The sequence below is a fragment of the Leopardus geoffroyi genome, chromosome B3, assembly GCF_018350155.1.
Source record: "Leopardus geoffroyi isolate Oge1 chromosome B3, O.geoffroyi_Oge1_pat1.0, whole genome shotgun sequence".
Classification (NCBI taxonomy): domain Eukaryota; kingdom Metazoa; phylum Chordata; class Mammalia; order Carnivora; family Felidae; genus Leopardus; species Leopardus geoffroyi.
In genome coordinates this window covers 115,013,838-115,033,046 of record NC_059337.1, presented here as the reverse complement: position 1 = coordinate 115,033,046, position 19,209 = coordinate 115,013,838, and the positions used below count along the sequence as shown (strand labels likewise).

The 19,209-nt window shown below is 41.7% G+C and overlaps 1 protein-coding gene across 4 annotated transcripts in view; it reads left to right on the top strand.

Moving 5' to 3' along the window:
• Positions 1 to 19,209, top strand: part of DCAF5 (DDB1 and CUL4 associated factor 5) — a 109,349-nt gene that overhangs the window by 27,778 nt on the left and 62,362 nt on the right. For 3 of the 4 annotated variants that reach the window (XM_045448107.1, XM_045448109.1, XM_045448110.1), the window contains exons 2-5: positions 1,489 to 1,632; positions 4,847 to 4,883; positions 5,953 to 6,092; positions 7,866 to 7,995. In XM_045448107.1, coding sequence (XP_045304063.1) covers positions 1,489 to 1,632; positions 4,847 to 4,883; positions 5,953 to 6,092; positions 7,866 to 7,995 — 451 coding nt within the window. The remainder of the gene's footprint in view (positions 1 to 1,488; positions 1,633 to 4,846; positions 4,884 to 5,952; positions 6,093 to 7,865; positions 7,996 to 19,209) is intronic. The other variant, XM_045448108.1, reaches the window with a different exon arrangement.

Genomic DNA, 19,209 nt, shown 5'->3' with positions numbered 1-19,209 from the left:
TCCAGTATTAACAGTTTCTTTTATAGATATATAGATAGGCAAATACAAACATAGATATGCAAGTATGAGCATATTAGTTCTGCTCTTTGGGGGCACTCATTTAGGTGCTTGGAGACTCCGCAGTAAATAAATTGACAAGGATCCTGCAGTCCTGGAGTTTTTAAAATTTTTTTTTACACAGAATGCATTTTGGTACACATACTGTTTCACACCTTATTTTCCCCCTGCACAAAGACCTTTGGACATCTTTCCAAGTTCTGGATTTACTGATTTCACGGCTGCATGGTATGCCTTTGTATGGGTGTGCTATAATTTGTGGCTGTTGTATTGAATGGAGAAGGGGAAGAAGAGGAATAGAGATTGCTGTGGTTTGCTGCTCATGTTTGCCCCTGTTGTAACTTAATTTTTATTAGGAGACTAATATAGGCTTGTTATAAAAAGTGAGGGGGTGCCAAATAAATAAAAGTAAGAACCCTCCAGTCCGTTCTTTTTATTTTAATCCTATTTCCTGGAAATAATAACCACTGTTAACCATTGTTAACACGTAACAGTTATTTATCCTTCCAGACATTTTTAAAAAAATTTTTTTTTTTTCAACGTTTATTTATTTTTGGGACAGAGAGAGACAGAGCATGAACGGGGGAGGGGCAGAGAGAGAGAGGGAGACACAGAATCGGAAACAGGCTCCAGGCTCTGAGCCATCAGCCCAGAGCCCGACGCGGGGCTCGAACTCACGGACCGCGAGATCGTGACCTGGCTGAAGTCGGACTCTCAACCGACTGCGCCACCCAGGCGCCCCTCCTTCCAGACATTTTTAATGCATCTGCAAAAATAAAAAATACATAGAACATAATTATTCTCTAGGAGCTGGCTCATGCAGTACAATACTGCTCATTTAATTCAGACTATTGTAAGTTGTGCAAAGGAAAAGAGCTGAACCTGGGCTTCATGAGAGCTAGGCTCTGTCTAGATCCTGCTGTGACAGTCAATTCCTTAGTTATCACTTGTATGCTGTCCCATATTCAATGAAATCACATCAAGGAGAGTGCTTTGAAAACTAGTATGCTAGAACTATTACCATGGAGTTCCTTGGTTGCAAGCATTAGAAACCAGCTCACCTTCTGTTAGATAAGAAAAGGTTGCCGGGAACATTAGTAGAAGGATTTTAGGTAGCAAGCAAAAATATATTTAAACAACTGAGTCTCTGGAAAGTCAGGAATAGAGTGCCTTTGAGGGTTTCAGTATCAGTGTTTATCCCTTTCCATATGTCTGTTCAAGATTTAATTCCTGGGGAAAAGTGAGTGGCTTAGAGACCATGTATCTCCCGATGGTTAAGGCGGTAGAGTCCTGGGTTTATGTGCCCCATCAGAATCTCACAGAGTCGGGGAGTTGCAGTTTTGGAAGGGATAGAGTTCAAGGCTGGCAAAACTGAGTGTCAGCCTTGAAGTGTCAGCCATTTTAACCCTAGATTCTTATTCCCCTCTCAAGGAGGAGATGACCGTCGGGTTCTGCTATGGCACATGGAACAAGCTATCCACTCGAGAGTCAAGCCCATACAGCTGAAAGGAGAGCACCATTCCAACATTTTTTGCCTGGCTTTCAACAGTGGGAACACCAAAGTATTCTCTGGAGGTGAGAAGAAGGGAGACTTCCACCCTAGGAAATTCACTGTGGCTGAGATTTTAGATGAAAGAGTCCAAAAAGTAGCCTTGTTTTTCTTCCTTTATTTCACTGAGCTATAGAAATGGTTTCCCATAGCTTGTCTTCTCTGCATTACAGCAGTTTAGACATGTATGTGAGAGTAATTCCTCCTTCCTTCCCTCCTTTCTTCTGTTCTTTTGATCCTTTACTTTCATTCTTTGTCTTTTTTGATAGAAAATTTTTTACATTGCAATGTGGCATACAGAAACATGCACACATTTAAAATAGTACTTAACCTTATTATGTGTGGTACATTCTGATTTTTTTAAAAATTCTGTTTCATTTTTGAAGATATTTTTTAAACGTTTATTTTGAGAGAGAGAGAGAGAGGGAGAGAGGATCCCAAGCAGGCTCCTCACTGTCAGCCTGGAGCCTGACACGGGGCTCGAACCCACAGCTGTGAGATCATGACCTGAACCGAAATCTAGAGCCAAAAGCTTAGCTGACTGGGCCACCCAGGCGCCCCTCGTTTTTAAAGATCTTAAAGGTTGTAACTCAAATTGATGTTGTGATCCATGGGTGGCTCCTGTTTGAAAAACATTGTGTTAGGGTGCAATTAGAATGGCCTGTGCTCAAGCCAGCCTCTTGGTGATGCCTTTCATCAACCACACTCCTTTCTGAGCACCGCATTTCTAACCCTGACCTCCCTTTTGCACTGCAGATTTTCGCATGGAATATCTACCTGTGTGTTCTAAAAGCAATTTAAGTACAGCAAATCTAAAACCAAGATGATTAGTCTTCTTCTCCTGCACAAATACTTCCTCTTGTTCCCTGGATTCCCTTTCTCAGTTATTATCAGTGTTCACCTAATGATTCAAGCTATTAGGTTTAAACTTTAAGATACTGCTTATATTGAAGCACTTTCTTAAAAGGTTTTTTATTTTTATTTATTTGTGGGGAGGAGGGGCAGACAGAGGGGAAGAGAATTTCAAGCAGGCTCCATACTGTCAGCACAGAGCCAGATGCAGGGTTCAAACTCACAAACCTTTGAGATTATGGCCTGAGCTGAAATCAAGAGTAAGGTACTTCACCAGCTGAGCCACCCAAGTGCCCCTGATATCAAGCACTTTTAACTTACAAAAAAATGACAGTTTCACCTGGTTCAGTCTAATAGAAATCTTGAAGTCATCCTCAAACCTTCCTTTCTTTCATTTACCTATCTTGTGACTCACCAACCAGACTTAGAAGCTTCTCATATTCATCCTTTTAGTTTCTGCTCTCTTTCCTTACCCACTGCACTGGTTCAGGCCCTCATCTTTGACCCAAACTATTGCAGTGGCCTTTGTGATTTCTGCAACGTCTCTAGCCCTCCTAATTTGTCACTTATACAAGTTTTCTTTTAAAAATAAAGTTTAACCATGTGAACCTCTGACCCTACAGTGTCCACAGGATAAAGTCTAAACTTCAGTCTACCTCTCTAGCCTCACTTCCCTCCCCCGCATTATGTACTCTAGCCCACTACACCACTTGCCATCTTTGGTGCCCTTGTGTTGTTTGCTCTTGCTGTTCTGTCACGGGTCATGATTAATTGTCCGGTCCCCCCAATTCCCCTGAGTCTTCCATTGGTAATAGTTTTGGGTTATTAGAGTTTCTGTTCAAATGTCTCCTTCCCTATAAAAACATTGACGTCTTCTGCCATGTACTGTCAACCTGCTCCTGAAGGAAATGCTCCTTTGTCTGTGTCCCCATTGTAGAGCATATCACTACAACAAGATAACCCATTTTGTCACTGTTTGTGTAGCTGGACTGGGAGTTCCTCAAGGGTCAGGCAGAATCTGCTCTTCCCGTATCCCTATCCCCTCAGCTATTCCTATTACCTAACAAAAGGCATTAGTATGGTTTTGATTTACTCGGTATGCACCCACAACAGAGTTTGTAGCCAGGGCTTTTAAAAAAAATTTTTTTTTTTTAACATTTATTTATTTTTGAGACAGAGAGAGAGAAAGCATGAACAGGGGAGGGTCAGAGAAAGAGGGAGACACAGAAGTAGCCAGGGCTTTAAGATGACCTGGGCCACATCTCTGCCGCTACTGTTTAAGTGCCTGTTGGCTGTGCTTTCAGCGTAGAGTGGGAATTTTTTTACTTTTGTCTTTTCATAAGGTTTTTATGTTTGCTTATATAAACTACAGGACTACACATAATTGTGAATGTGGTATTTTTAGATTCCTTGATGGAATAAAAGAAAAATGCAAGAGAAAAAAGTTGTGGATAAAAACTTTCCTATCATTTATAACCGTACAATCATCACATTTTAATGGCTATAAAAATGATAAGGATATGAATAGTAGCAAACATTTATTGGGGGCTTACTAAGTGCTCAGCCCTATTCTGAATGGTTTTACAAATCTCTTATCATTGCAGTAACCCTATGAAGTATGTACAATTATCATCCCTATCTTATAGGTAAAAACTGAGGCATAGAATATCTGTATTCCAAGTCTCACAGTTGAGTGTTTTGCTTAATTAAAAAAAAAAAAAAAATAACTAGATTGGATGAATGAATTAATTTACCCATGATCATTTATTCATTTTCTTAATGGCCACAGTTTTGTTGTTGTTGTGATGGCTGTTTTATATATATTATATATATATTATATATATATATATATAAATATATATTTTCAATTGAATAATTCATTTTGGAAACTCATGTTATACCTAGTTGCTACAAGGCTTTCAAAAATTCTTTATAAGAATATCCTAGCCATGGGGCACCTGGGTGGCTCAGTTGGTTAAGCGTCTGACTCTTGATTTTGGCTCAGGTCATGATTTCTTGGTCATGAGATTGAGCCCTGTGTCCAGCGTGGAGTCTACTTAAGATTCTCTCTCTCTCTCTCTCTCTCTCTCTCTCTCTCTCTCTCTCTCCCCCTCTCCCCCCCTCTCCCTCCCTCCCTCCCCCTCTCTCCCCCCCACCCCTCTTGCTTGCATGCATGCTCTCTCTCTTCTCTCTCTCAAAGAAAAAAAAAAGAATATCCTATCCTTCTGAAATTAGTCTTATAAAGCTTTTTTTCGTAATTAATATTCCTGCTTTGTATTAACATTGACTTTGTTCATATGTTTTCTGAAAACTTTAAAATTTTATGTTGTAATATGGACAGGGAGCACTTTGCAGGAATTTTCAAATGTCTGCTTTTCTCCCTTACAGGAAATGATGAGCAAGTTATCCTCCATGATGTTGAAAGGTAAATAGATTGTTGGTATTGTGAAGGTGACTGGCTCTGTTTCTCATATGAAGAGAGGCAAATTCTCTTTACACCAATGTTGTTGTTTTGAAAAACAATTTGGATTTAAAAAAAAGAAAAGGGTTTATAAATTTGGAATGAAGTTATACTTTTTAGGTGAAAATTTAAAGGGAGAGATTGGAAGAGAAGGAAACAACAACATAATAATGACTAATCTTTATGTGCTAGGTACTATTCTAGGTGCTTTGTATGTATTAATCAGTTTAACCCTCAAAATAATTTTATGAAGCAATACTATTATGGTCTCATTGCAGATGAGGAAACTGAGGTGTAGGGATGTTAGATAACATAAGGTCAGGTGGTGGTGCTAGGATCTGAACTTAGACAGCTGGGCCCCAGAGCCATGCTCATGCTTACCATACCAGACTGCCACATCAACCCTCTTCTACCCCTGCTGACATCAGACCTGGCTGCTTTAAAGTTTTCCCTTGTTTTTGGAAATCAACCACCACCTCCAAATCTGTACAGAAGCAGATGCATTCTGCAGTAAGTGAAAACACTAAACTCATCTCTTGAGTTACTTTCAAATATGCGTATTTAGCACAAAAAGCAAACTTACCATGAAATCTATAAAAAGTTTTTCTAATAGAACTTTTATTAAAAAAATTTTTTTTTGGTATTCGTTTATTTTTGAGAGAGAGACAGAGCATGAGTGGGGGAGGGAGTCAGAGAGAGAGGGAGACACAGAATCTGAAGCAGGCTCTAGGCTCTGAGCTGTCAGCACATAGCCCGATGCGGGGCTTGAACTCACGAACTGTGAGATCATGACTTGAGTTGAAGTTGGACTCTTAACCGACTGAGCCATCCAGGGGCCCCAGAAGAGTTTTGTTTTTTACCCGAAATTCAGTACCTACTTTCTAAGGAAATACAATCTCCTTTGGGTTTCACTAGATTGACTTTCTACTGGAAATGAGAGAGAACCCTACCTGAGGAACTCTGGGGCTGGGACTCTGCACTCTGCGTGTGCATGTGTGTGCCTGTGTGCCTCTCTCTGCTCTCTGTCTCTCAGCAGCGAGACCTTGGATGTGTTTGCTCATGAAGATGCGGTATATGGCTTGTCGGTGAGCCCCGTGAATGACAACATTTTTGCCAGCTCCTCAGATGATGGCCGGGTTCTTATCTGGGACATCCGGGAGTCCCCCCATGGAGGTAGGGTCAAAGGGCTGTTGGACTGTGTTGAAGAATTTGATGTCGAGTTCATTCAGATCCAGTTGATGACCTGAGTAACCTGAGGGGGAGAGATGGGAAGGGAGAGGAAACTCTTGGGCTGGGGCATAGATGTGTGTCTCTGGAGGTCCCATCCTACCCCTTAGCAGTCAGAAGTGAGGCACCTTTCTCAGTCCTCCTTGAGCCACTTGTGAGTCTCCACAAACCCTTGGACAGTAAGCACCACAGCACCTTGGTACTTAATGGCCCCAAGGGATAGAGATGCAATTCTTCATTGTAGAGAGTAGCTACCAAAGGCCAGCTCTGTGTGTGGTGCTGACATGCACAGAGTCTTGGTTATTTACAGAGAACAGGTGTGTTATACACTTGCATCCTAATTTCAGATGTGTGTATAGAAACTGAAAGTGATGGCAAATACTCTCTGTGTAAGGGAGATTGTCCAGGTGAGCTCCTCCTCCCAATGTGCTCTTTGAGCTTCTGAAGTATAAGAATGAAGAATTGTTTTGTTGAATTTCTCTGATGTTTTTCAGGAAATGCATCATTTCCGCTCATTTCCTGAATAGAAAGTTCACTCTGTAACTGCCTGTCTTCAAAGACTCTTTCCTCCAGCTGTACCCTCAGTGTCACCCCTGTGCCCACATTTAGTGCAGTTTTGTCAAGATCATAACCTGTGTACACAGAATTGCTTTCCTGCCTGTCTTGTCTGACAGGATCTGGATCTTTTTCTTATTCTATATTCAGAGCATTTTAACATGCTGGGCTGTGCCCCATTATTGAGATTCAGGCTATAAGAGAAGCTTGTTCTTAGGGTCAGGAAGATAAGGTAGCTCCAAGGAGCAACTGTGGCTGGGTCCCCACGTCCTAGGTAGATGAAATTCTCCTTTCTCTGCACTGCCCGCTGGCTGAGATGACTGAGCGCCCCAGTCCAGAGGCTTGTGCAGTGTCCCATGTGATATCCGACACTGCGGAGCACGCTCTGTTGCTTCTAAACAACTTCCACAGGAATATATCCTTCTGGGTAGCAGGGCGATTCATTCCTTCCTCACCTGGAGCCAGCTAGTCTGTGCAGAGGGCTGCAGGGTTTCTAAGTGAAGTTGATTAGAAGCTGGCTGGACGCAAGAGTTCAAGTATTAGGTGCTTTTTAAAAATATTCCAATACTGGGAATGAAATCATAAAATTCTAGACTGAGGCTATTTTCCTCTCAATTTAGAGAGCAATTTAGAGAGAAGGGAAGACTGCTATTATGTTTCATCATCTTCGTTTTTCTCATTATTTTGCTTTGTCTTCATTAAATTTTTGCGTAGTTGAAAATTTTTAATTTCTAAAACTAATAAATTTGGATTAAGGTACAATAATCCTACCAGTAATTGGTTGTAAATTTTTTCAGCTCATATGGAATTCAATTTTACTTACTGTTAAATAGCTTACCTTCCCAGTTCCTGTAACCATTTCTGTTTTGTCACAGGATATGAAGAGGTACAATGCTCAGTGTTTCTGAGTATTATAGCTTTAAGTTTGTTTATATGTACTAGAGTTGCTGTTTTCAGACTTTGCATGCAGAAAGTATGTGCTAGTCCTTGTTGGAGCCTTGTGAGTAGGGGTGACTGCTGGGGTGATGGACTACTTTGGGGCTCTGGCTACTAGGACAGTTACTATAGGGTGTGATTCTCCTCAATCACATTCCTGCTTTGCCTGCCTCTGGCCCAGAGGTGCTGAATGAGCTATGGGGCTGATTGTCATTTCTCTATTCACAGAGCCTTTCTGCCTGGCAAACTATCCATCAGCCTTTCACAGTGTCATGTTTAACCCTGTGGAGCCCAGGTTATTGGCCACAGCCAATTCAAAGGAAGGAGTGGGACTCTGGGATATTCGAAAACCTCAGAGGTGAGCCCCATTTATTCATATGGTGTTAAAACTTCCCCCACCTCAGCTCTCAGGTAATGTGATCAACCAGCAAGGGTTGTGAGAACCTGTTTGGCTGTTGATCTCAATTGGACATCTCTTAACATATACTGGTGCCTGTGAAGCCAGGGGAGCCCTGTCCCAAGAGACAGGCAGTGTGAGAAATCCACACTCCTTGCTAAGGGAGTCGTAAATTGTTAGACAAGTCAATTAAAGGCAAATAGATGAACTAGTGAGAACCTCCCTTCAGTACTGCCTTATATCTTTAGGCCCAGTGTTCCCCAGATGCCTGGGAGCTCTTGTGGCGGGGGGGGGGGGCGGACGGACGGAGGAGATGGAGGGGAAGAATGTGTGTCAAACTCGTGGCCACCGAACCATGGGCTCTTAATTCTAGGCTGCAGGGTTTTCCAAATGAGCTTCAGGAGAACAGTGAATCCCCCAAATTGTGTGGAAATTGTATTATGTACCCATCTAAGTGCATTTTTCTGTGACAGGAGTTTGCTTTTTTTCAGTTTCTCAACCAGACTAGTGGTTAAAACAATAAAGGTTAAGAGCTGCTGTAGTGTTAGGGACCTAATGTGTTTCCCCTTCTCTTTGCTTTATTAAAAGAGTACACTTAGGACGATCTTCAACTGATGGTACAAATCATTAATAGAAGCATTTCAGGCATCATTAAGGGAAATGTGTGGATGGGTTCAAATAGGAGGCTGTTTAAATCCCATGGTTCTTTAAATCCCATGGGTGAGGGACAAGCTTTTATGGCACCTATACTTAAAGCTAGCCTTGCTCCTCTGGATATTCTACATGGAGGTAACTTCCTACTTTGTAAAGCAATATTGCAGAAGAATATCATGGAAAGTAAGAGAGGTTATGATTTATTTCATAGGCCTCAAATGAAAGGAGCAATTAAGTACAGAGGATTATCTCCCTTGGTGATTTTTAGTTCTAGCTCATTCTCTCCATGGGGCAGTCAGAGGGAGCTAGAACTATTGCAGCAGATCTATATAGTTCAGAGGGGTGCTCCTGGTGTTGAGCAGGGCTCCCTGAGTTTCCTTAGAGTAGCAGACATTTCTCCTGCCCTCTCTGGTGCATACACACCCAGCCCTTGCTTTCTCACCCTACTGAAATGCATATAGTGGCAGGACCCCTAGTGTGCCTTTGCACTGTGTGCGCTGTGTGCTCTCTGCCTGTGTTTCCCTGTGTTCAGCTGTAACAATCTCTGCTACCTAAGACTCTTTAGAATAATTTTTTTTTCTGGGGAAAAAAAGAATAATTATTCTGCCTTAACCATATTAATAAGGGGCAGAATTTGGGCTAACTATGTCAGCCTTCTCCCAGCCTACTACCCTCCATACTTACCATTGTAATGAATAGCTAGTAACTGGAATGAGGCCCTGAGCTATTCATCCCCAGTGGAAAGCTTGAATAGTGCATGCTGTCCTGCAGTGTCTTGAAAGAAGAGGAAGGGTTAAGTGTTTTAATCCTCCTCCTGATTTTCTCCCAGCAGTTTCCTACTGTGCGTTGTAGTTGGGTTCTCTTCCCCTTTCTACTTGTCTTCTCACTAAACATGGCTTCTTTAAAAAAAAAAAAAAAAAAAAACAAATGTCTGGGGCACCTGGGTGGCTCAGTTGGTTAAGTGACCAACTCTCGATTTTGGCTCAAGTCACGGTCTTATAGTTCGTATGTTTGAGCACTGCATTGGGCTCCACACTGACAGCGTGAGCCTGCTTGGGATTCTCTCTCTCTCCTCCTCCTCCTCCTCCCCCCACCCCCAAATAAATAAACTTTAAAATAGATAAAATCTAAGTGAAATTATTGTTTTATTTTAAAGTAACACTTATTAGATTTAACGTTTATATCAAGAGAAGTGTAATGAAACAAAAAAAGAAAAAAAATCCTATCTCCAGATTATCTCTGTTACTTATAATTTCTACATGTTTGTACATCAGTACAGTTCTTCTTCTTGGTCTCTAGTCCTCTCCAAAGGTAACTGTAGCAGTTTCTTATATCTTTCCAGAACTAATTTCTTTTTTAAGTGTATTTATTTAGAGAGAAAGTGAGAGTGTGTGTGCACGTGCATGCTTGAGTGGGGGAGGGGCAAAGAGAGTGAGAGAGACAATCCCAAGCAGGCTCTGAGTTGTCAGGGCAGAGCCCAATGCCGGGCTCGATCCCACAAACTGTGAGATCATGACCTGAGCCTAAACCACGAATTGGACGCTTAACCAACTGAGCCACCCAGGCACCCCTGTTTTTATATTTTTAATAAAAATTGTTACATTGTCCTGCCACCACCAAAGGCTGCACTGATTTACAAACCTACCAACTATGCATGCGACTACACATTTGTCCAGACCCTTACCAACACTTACACTGTCTTATGAGGGGAAAGATTATCTTCTTGTTTTGATTACTTCTTTAATTATGAATTAGGTTATATGGTTTCTTGGGGAACCTGTAGTTTTCAAAGCCCATATGGGAGAAAAGTCCTTTAGTAAGGCTAATTGGTGATCTTGACTGATTCCTTTCTTGGAATAAAAAGAGGAGCACAGTGGACTAGGATGTTTTTATTTGTTATTTTTCTATACTTCTAAGATTCTGTGTGGTTCTATGGGTGTGAGGTAGACAAAGGACATGAAATAATCTTGGGTTCCTGTTCTTCATCCGCTGGTGTTTTGGGATTGAATTACAGATCTTTTCTGTTTGAATTCTCTTAGTACGAATTGGTGTGGGAGAGGAAGAGAAGGGCCTTTGTCTTTTCCATGCAGGATTAGTTATGCTGAGTTGCAATACATGATTTGTCTCCTCAACACAGCTGCCTAGAAACCCCATCCTAGATCCTGGGGCAAATCTGAATCCCCTGGGAGGACAACCCTAGAACTAAGTAGATCTATTCCAAGGGGTACTTAAAGTCTACAGAGAGATTTTAGGGAATTTGAAACTCTCAAAATTGCAGGTAAAGTTGTGTGTGCTTGTGTATCTGACTGAGCACATATGGCAGTTTTTCGAGGGGTTGGAAGAGAGCTTTTACTTTTTACTAGGTTCTCATAGAGACATTTGACCCCCAAGAGGATAAAAGTTGCTCAGTGTTCTAACGATTCTAGATTTAGAACCTGCTGTGGTTCCTTAGCATGCTTGTAAGTAATTTTCAGCCTGTTAAAGCTTGGGCTTGTGAGTGAATTCTGGGCCTCCTAGAAACAAATATAATTTTCATAGCTCAATAAGGGGGCCTCACACTGAACACTTTTTTCTTCCTGGCTTAACCTATGTATTATTCCGTGCTGGAATGGTTTCTCAGACCTACCCCAAGCCTAAGCTGTACCTCTTTACTTTAGTCTGTAGGCATGTGAGTGGGATCACATGTGTCCTGCTTCTGCCCTGAAATAAGCTGATCAAAGGGCTGGCTGGTCGAATAAAATGTTAGCTTTAGAGGGGACTTCAGTTATCATCGGATCTGACTTCTTCACATACATTGCAGCAAGGTAAGGCGAGGCAGAAGCTCTTTTGATGGTTTAGAGTGTACAATCTGAAGCCATCATACCGGTTACACATCCAGGCAGTATACCTTAGTAGCTATGTATTCTTGAAAGTTACTTCACCTCTCAGTGCCTCATAATAATAAATAATAGCTAACATTTATTAAGCATTTCTTACAAGGGATAATGACAGACATATGAATAGTTCTTTGTTTAGTCCTTATGACAGCCCTATGAGGTAGGTTCTATTCCTGTTTTAATGATAAGGAAATCAAGGCACAGAGTTGAAGTAGCCTGTGTGTGTATATTGGTGTATCATGTCCACCCCCTCCCTTTTGAAGCAAATAAGGTCCTTGTATATTCTAGTTTTCTTTCATCTATGCCCCCTTGCAATAGACCTTTGTCAGGATTCCTCTCCCGATTTTTCCAGTACAGACATGTCTAACTCTAAAGTCTGAGTCTTTTAGATGTTCTGCCTCTAAAAGTTAAATCCTTTTTCACTGTCTCCTGGCCTAGCCTCTGTCTACATGCTAGCTTTCTAAGTTTCTTGTTATTTCTAATCCTGGAGACCTGTGCACGTTATTTATTTTGCTGCAGAGCTTGTCCATAGGTCAAATTCAACCCAGAGAGATATTTTGTTTGGCCTACATCATTAATAGTGTTTGGGAAATTACACTGAAAAATCATAATTTCTAACACCTCTTGAAAAAGTCAGAAGATTTGGTATCATTGGATCTTTATTCTCATATGGCAATAGTCAGCCAAAGCTGCAGTGAGTTCTTCAGACCTTCCAGATGTGTTCCACCACTCCTATATGTCTCAATCCAGGGATGCTCCCCTCATTTACATTACTTGCCCGGCCCTATAGACATGGGAGTTTGAAAGGTCTGCTTTAGGAATAATAGTGGTAATGAGTGGGCCATCCGGTAGACTGGGTGAGGGAGAAAACATCACACGCACACATATACATTGCACATTAGGACCAGGCTTCATTCCTTTCATGTGGATTAGTTCTGCCGATGTCCTTTTACAGCCATCCTCTCCTTCATCACTGCCAACATCCCAGTTATTTCTTGCTTGGACTGGTGTAGTGGCCTCTGAATAGGTTTCAGATCTGTGAGCTTCTAAATTTGAGAGAGTTCAGGAAAAGTGACGATTCCCTTCCTGTTACTCTGCTTGTTTCACCCTTTTAATTCCCTCTTTCAGCTGACTACTCACTTACCCACCTCTCTCCCTTCTCATATCTTTAATTTCTGTCACTTTCTGTCAGAAACTGTTAGTTCTGTGACAGGTAATCGTATCTTGCTTTGACAAGGATAATAAAGAGAGTGATTCTTTCCCACTCAATGATAAAACTAGGGCAAGCCAGGAATTCCTGGTAAAGACTTACCTTGTAAGATAGTGCTTTCACGTGGTGTGTAAATGACACATCTGAAAATGGGCAATGAGTGCAAATTCCTACCATCAAAAAAACTTCTCATAGGACCTCAGCTGGCTTTGAGAGCCTCTAGGTTAAATGTCTGTTTTGTGGGGCCTGTGTCAGTCCTGCTTCTGGAGAGACCAAATTAAGTGTAACTCCTTGCCCTCTGAACAAACCAGACAGTCTCTGCCACGTTGCATTTTGAGGGTTGCTTGTACTATTATGGGAATATAGAGCTCAGGGAACAACTTCAAAGGCTGGAAAAGGCGCTCATGGTCTGCTCTTTGTTGAAACTTTAAAGAACAAGGCTATCCAGACCAGAGTGCAAGGCTATTAGGGTAGACAAAGATTTCTTAAACACGACCCAAAAAGCGCTATACATGAAAGAAAAAAAAGGGATAAATTGGATTTCAATCAAATTAAAAACTTTTGTTCATCAAAGACAGTGTTAAGTGAAAAGATGAGCCAAAGACAAGCCATGATCTAGGAAAAAATTATTCATAATACATGTATTGAACAAGAATTCCTACCTAGAATATAATAGAACTAAAAATCAGTAAATAAAAGAAAACTCAGTTTTTAAAATGAGCAGAAATGTTGGATAGGTGCTTCACAAAAGAAGATACCAAAAAGCCAATAAGCATTTGAAAGGTATTCAACTTCATTACTCCTGAGGGCAGTGCAAATTAAAACCACAGTAAGGTTGGCACAAAAACAGACACATAGACCAATGGAATAGAATAGAAACCCCAGAACTAGACCCACAAACATATGGCCAATTAATCTTTGACAAAGCAGGAAAGAACATCCAATGGAAAAAAGACAGTCTCTTTAACAAATGGTGCTGGGAGAACTGGACAGCAACATGCAGAAGGTTGAAACTAGACCACTTTCTCACACCATTCACAAAAATAAACTCAAAATGGATAAAGGACCTGAATGTGAGACAGGAAACCATCAAAACCTTAGAGGAGAAAGCAGGAAAAGACCTCTCTGACCTCAGCCGTAGCAATCTCTTACTCGACACATCCCCAAAGGCAAGGGAATTAAAAGCAAAAGTGAATTACTGGGACCTTACGAAGATAAAAAGCTTCTGCACAGCAAAGGAAACAATCAACAAAACTAAAAGGCAACCAACAGAATGGGAAAAGATATTTGCAAATGACGTATCGGACAAAGGGCTAGTATCCAAAATCTATAAAGAGCTCACCAAACTCCACACCCGAAAAACAAATAACCCAGTGAAGAAATGGGCAGAAAACATGAATAGACACTTCTCTAAAGAAGACATCCGGATGGCCAACAGGCACATGAAAAGATGTTCAGCGGTGCTCCTCATCAGGGAAATACAAATCAAAACCACACTCAGATATCACCTCACGCCAGTCAGAGTGGCCAAAATGAACAAATCAGGAGACTATAGGTGCTGGAGAGGATGTGGAGAAACGGGAACCCTCTTGCACTGTTGGTGGGAATGCAAATTGGTGCAGCCACTCTGGAAAGCAGTGTGGAGGTTCCTCAGAAAATTAAAAATAGACCTACCCTATGACCCAGCAACAGCACTGCTAGGAATTTATCCAAGGGATACAGGAGTACTGATGCATAGGGGCACTTGTACCCCAATGTTTATAGCAGCACTCTCAACAATAGCCAAATTATGGAAAGAGCCTAAATGTCCATCAACTGATGAATGGATAAAGAAATTGTGGTTTATATACACAATGGAATACTACATGGCAATGAGAAAAAATGAAATATGGCCTTTTGTAGCAACATGGATGGAACTGGAGAGTGTGATGCTAAGTGAAATAAGCCATACAGAGAAAGACAGATACCATATGTTTTCACTCTTATGTGGATCCTGAGAAACTTAACAGAAACCCATGGGGGAGGGGAAGGAAAAAAAAAAAAAAAAAAGAGGTTAGAGTGGGAGAGAGCCAAAGCATAAGAGACTGTTAAAAACTGAGAACAAACTGAGGGTTGATGGGGGGTGGGAGGGAGGGGAGGGTGGGTTGATGGGTATTGAGGAGGGCACCTTTTGGGATGAGCACTGGGTGTTGTATGGAAACCAATTTGACAATAAATTTCATATATTAAAAAAAATAAAAATAAAAAATAAAACCACAGTAAGGTATCACTATATATCCTGAATGGTTAAAATTAAAGAGACTAATAAATAGTACCAGGTGTTGACAAGGGCATGGACCAACTGAAACTCTCAGACATTTTAGGTGAGGGTAACTTGGTACAACCACCTGGGAAAACTCTTTGTCAATGTCTACTAAACTAAACATGTGACTCCATGACCTAGCAACCTCACTCTTAGGTATAGCCTAAGAGAAATGAGTATGAACTTCCACCAAAGACATGTACAAGAATATTCACAGGTGCTTTATTCATAAGAGCCAAAGGCTGGAAACAACCCAAATGTCCATGGAAGAAGAATGGGTAAGGAAACTGCAGAATAGCCATGCGATAGAGTATCACACAGACATGAAAAGAGTGAATTATAGACACACACATTGACGTGGATGACTCAAACAGCCATAATATTGAATGAGAGAAGCCAGATAGATAGAAAAGAGTGTATGGTGTTCAAGAATAAGCAGGTTATAGACGTCAAAATAGTGGTTACTATGGGTATTATGAGGAAAGCTTCTAGGATTTTATATCTGGGAGGTAGTTTCACAGGTATATACTTCAGTAAAAAAATTTTTGAGCTATATAATTAGTGCTCTTTACTGTACAATTTAAAGTATGTTTAGGGGCACCTGGGTGGTTCAGTCAGTTAAGTGTCCGACTCTTGATTCGGCTCGGGTCATGATCTCGTAGTTCATGAGACTGAGCCCCATGTTGGACTCTGCACTGACAGCAGCACAGAGCCTGCTGGGGATTCTCTCTCTGTCTCTCTGCCCCTCCCTCATGTGTTCGCTTGCTCTCTCTCTCAAAATAAATAAATAAACTTTTTAAAAAAAAAAACGTATTTAAGGTGTTTAAAGTACATTTTATTACTTTTCAAAATTCAGTCTTTTTCTTTTTTTAATGTTTATTCATTTATTTTGAGAGAGAGAGAGAGCGCGCGCGCACCAGCAGGGGAAGGGACAGAGAGAAGGAGAGAGAGAAATAAGCAGACTTCACACCATCAATGCAGAGCCTGATGCGGGGCTCAATCTCGTGAGACACCCAGATGCCCCTAAAGTACATTTTTAAAAATCCAAGATCACTATTGTCTCCCTGTAGGTATTTGCTTTCCCTGTGATTCCAGTGGTTGTAGCAATATCACCAGATCTCAGGGAATGGCTTGAAGGAACAGAAGAGAGAGGGAGGAGAGTCAGGAGGACCTAGCAGTTTGGATTATGTAGAGAATCACCAGAGAAGAGCTAGGGATTGTTGGAGTTTAATTGTCAGAATGATTAGGTCTAATCGGGGGACATGCTTTCAGATTAGCCACTCCTTTCTTCCCCACTCTCCCATCTTTCTGTATGTACCTATGCAATACTCAGGCAAGTGGTCCATCCACCAAGACCTACACTGAAAGCTTGTTTTCTCCCTAGAACTGATTCCTTTCTTGTTTGTTTTTTATCATTGTCACCATTACTCCCACAGTCATCCCAGCTGAAACCCCAGAGTCCCATTTTCCTCTTCTGTCTCTCTCACCCTCTGCCATAACTAGCTTTGTTCTGCATTAGTGCCTGGCCACTGTTTTCAGTTCTGAAAGCCCCAGCTCCATCTCAAGCCCATAGCACTATTTCTGGAAGGGACCAACTGCCTTGCCTTCTTAACTTGCCTCCTGCTTCTGCCATATAGCACACATCCTTCAGTATCACTCTTGCCATTCCCCTACCCAGGAGCTTTAGTGAGTTCTTGTTATCTTTGTTCATGGGCACATCCTCAGAACCTATATGTGGGATGCTCTAAGAAAATGTCTTTTGGAATGAATGTATGACCTACTTTACTGGCTAAAACAACTCCTTCAGCAAGCAATCTGCTCCTTCTCTGGTGCCAGTGTCCCTCCTCTCTCCCCTTGTACTCTCTTCCACATACAAACACAAATGGAGGAGATAGTTTTTTCTTGTTTCTTTGGATCTTTTCAAGTTTTAGTACTTTTCAGGTCCACAATAAGTTAGTGCCCCTCAGGAAAAGCATCCTTGCTCCCTGTTACATACTCAAAGCTTCCTTTTACTCATTGTGTCCCCAGCACCTGGCAGAGTTTTGGCACAGACTGTGTGCTGCATGAATGAAGCTTTCCCGTCTTCTACGGGAAGAGATCTCTTTATTCAGAGTCTCTGTAAAGTACTTACGGTTTGTGTCATGCATGTTGCTTGGCTTGGTTGCTGCTTTCGCCATCATTAGTTTTCTTTTAATATGAGTGTTTATCTCCAGCTAGACCATTACTATATTTTTTATTTCCTTCCCAGTGTCCAGGAATTGCTTCTCAACAAAAAAGAAGTGCTTATCCTGATCTGTACTATCACCTGTCATGTTTTCCTATAGATTTTCTTTTTTGAGAGAGAAAGAGAGCGAACAGGGGAGAGGGGCACAGGGAGAGAAAGAATGAATCAGTCCCAAGCAAGCTAGCTCCACACTCAGCATGGAGACTGATACGGGGCTCAATCCCAAGACTCTGGGATCATGACCTGAGCTGAAATTAAGAACTGGACATTCGGGGCGCCTGGGTGGCGCAGTCGGTTAAGCGTCCGACTTCAGCCAGGTCACGATCTCGCGGTCCGGGAGTTCGAGCCCCGCGTCAGGCTCTGGGCTGATGGCTCAGAGCCTGGAGCCTGTTTCCGGTTCTGTGTCTCCCTCTCTCTCTGCCCCTCCCCCGTTCATGCTCTGTCTCTCTGTGTCCCAAAAATAAATAAACGTTGAAAAAAAAAAATTTAAAAAAAAAAAAAAAAAAAAAAAGAACTGGACATTCAACCAACTGAACTACCCAGGTGCCCTTCCTGTGGATTTTTAAGGAAAGGGCCATGTTTTATTTATCTCTAGAGCCTAACACATCACTTAGAATATTGGTACCTTCAGTAAATATTGAACGAGTGCATAGTTTTATACTCATCCCCAAATAGTCTGTATTTTCTTTTTTTTTTTTTTTTAATTTTTTTTTAACGTTTTTTATTTATTTTTGGGACAGAGAGAGACAGAGCATGAACGGGGGAGGGGCAGAGAAAGAGGGAGACACAGAATCGGAAACAGGCTCCAGGCTCCGAGCCATCAGCCCAGAGCCCGACGCGGGGCTCGAACTCACGGACCGCGAGATCGTGACCTGGCTGAAGTCGGACGCTTAACCGACTGCGCCACCCAGGCGCCCCTATATTTTCAAAGCAGGGTTTTTGTAATGTTTTCTGGACCTATTAATTCCTTGAGTGTAATGGATCAAAATGTTGTCTCTAAGGAATAAACCCTTAAAGGAGGTTGTAAGGGTGCTTGCTGGGTTTTGACCATCTGTCAGAGTTATGTTGGGGAGTCAGATTCTGGTGAAGTTGCTGTCTGGTTTTTAGGCCACAAGGTGGAGCTCTAGAATCAGTTTTGTCCAATGGAAGACACCAGGCCCCTGGTATCCTAACCCAGTGGTTCTCAAACTTTAGGGGGCATTAGAATTACCAGGGGATCTTGTTGAAGTACAGCTTCCTGGAGCTCAGATCCAGAGATTGAATTGTGAGACCTGAGGCAGCACCTGTGAATCTGCCATTTTAAACAGATATCCCAGGTGATTTGGTAACTTGGTTTATCCTATAAGATGGAAGTTGTGGTTATTCAGAGGTCCATGTTGAATTTGTTTCTGTGTTCATTCTAACCCAGCGTCTTTGGGCTTTAGGCCAGAGCTTCCCCGTGTCCATACCAAGCACAAATGTGCCTTTTATAACAAGAGACTTAACTTCAGACCCAAACATTTAGGGAATACCCTTCCTTTAATATTCCTCAAGTATTGTTTATTCAGAAGGAGGTGATACTAAATCCCTAAACCAAGGGGACTTTCTTATTGTAAAATCAAATCTTGACTTTTTGCTTTTTAAAAATATTTTTATGTTAAAACAATTTTAGGGGCACCTGGGTGGCTCAGTCATTTAAACATCTGACTCTTGATTTCGGCTCAGGCCTCATGATCCCATGAGGGTCTTGGGATCGAGCCCTGCATCAGGGTCTGCGTTGAGCATGGAACCTGCTTGGGATTGATTCTCTCTCTCCCTTTCTCTCCCTTTGCTCTTCTCCCCCTCTCACATGTTCTCTGTCTCTGTCTCTCTCTCTCTCTCTCTCTCTCTCTCTGGCTCTCAAATAAAACACACACACACCCAAAAACAA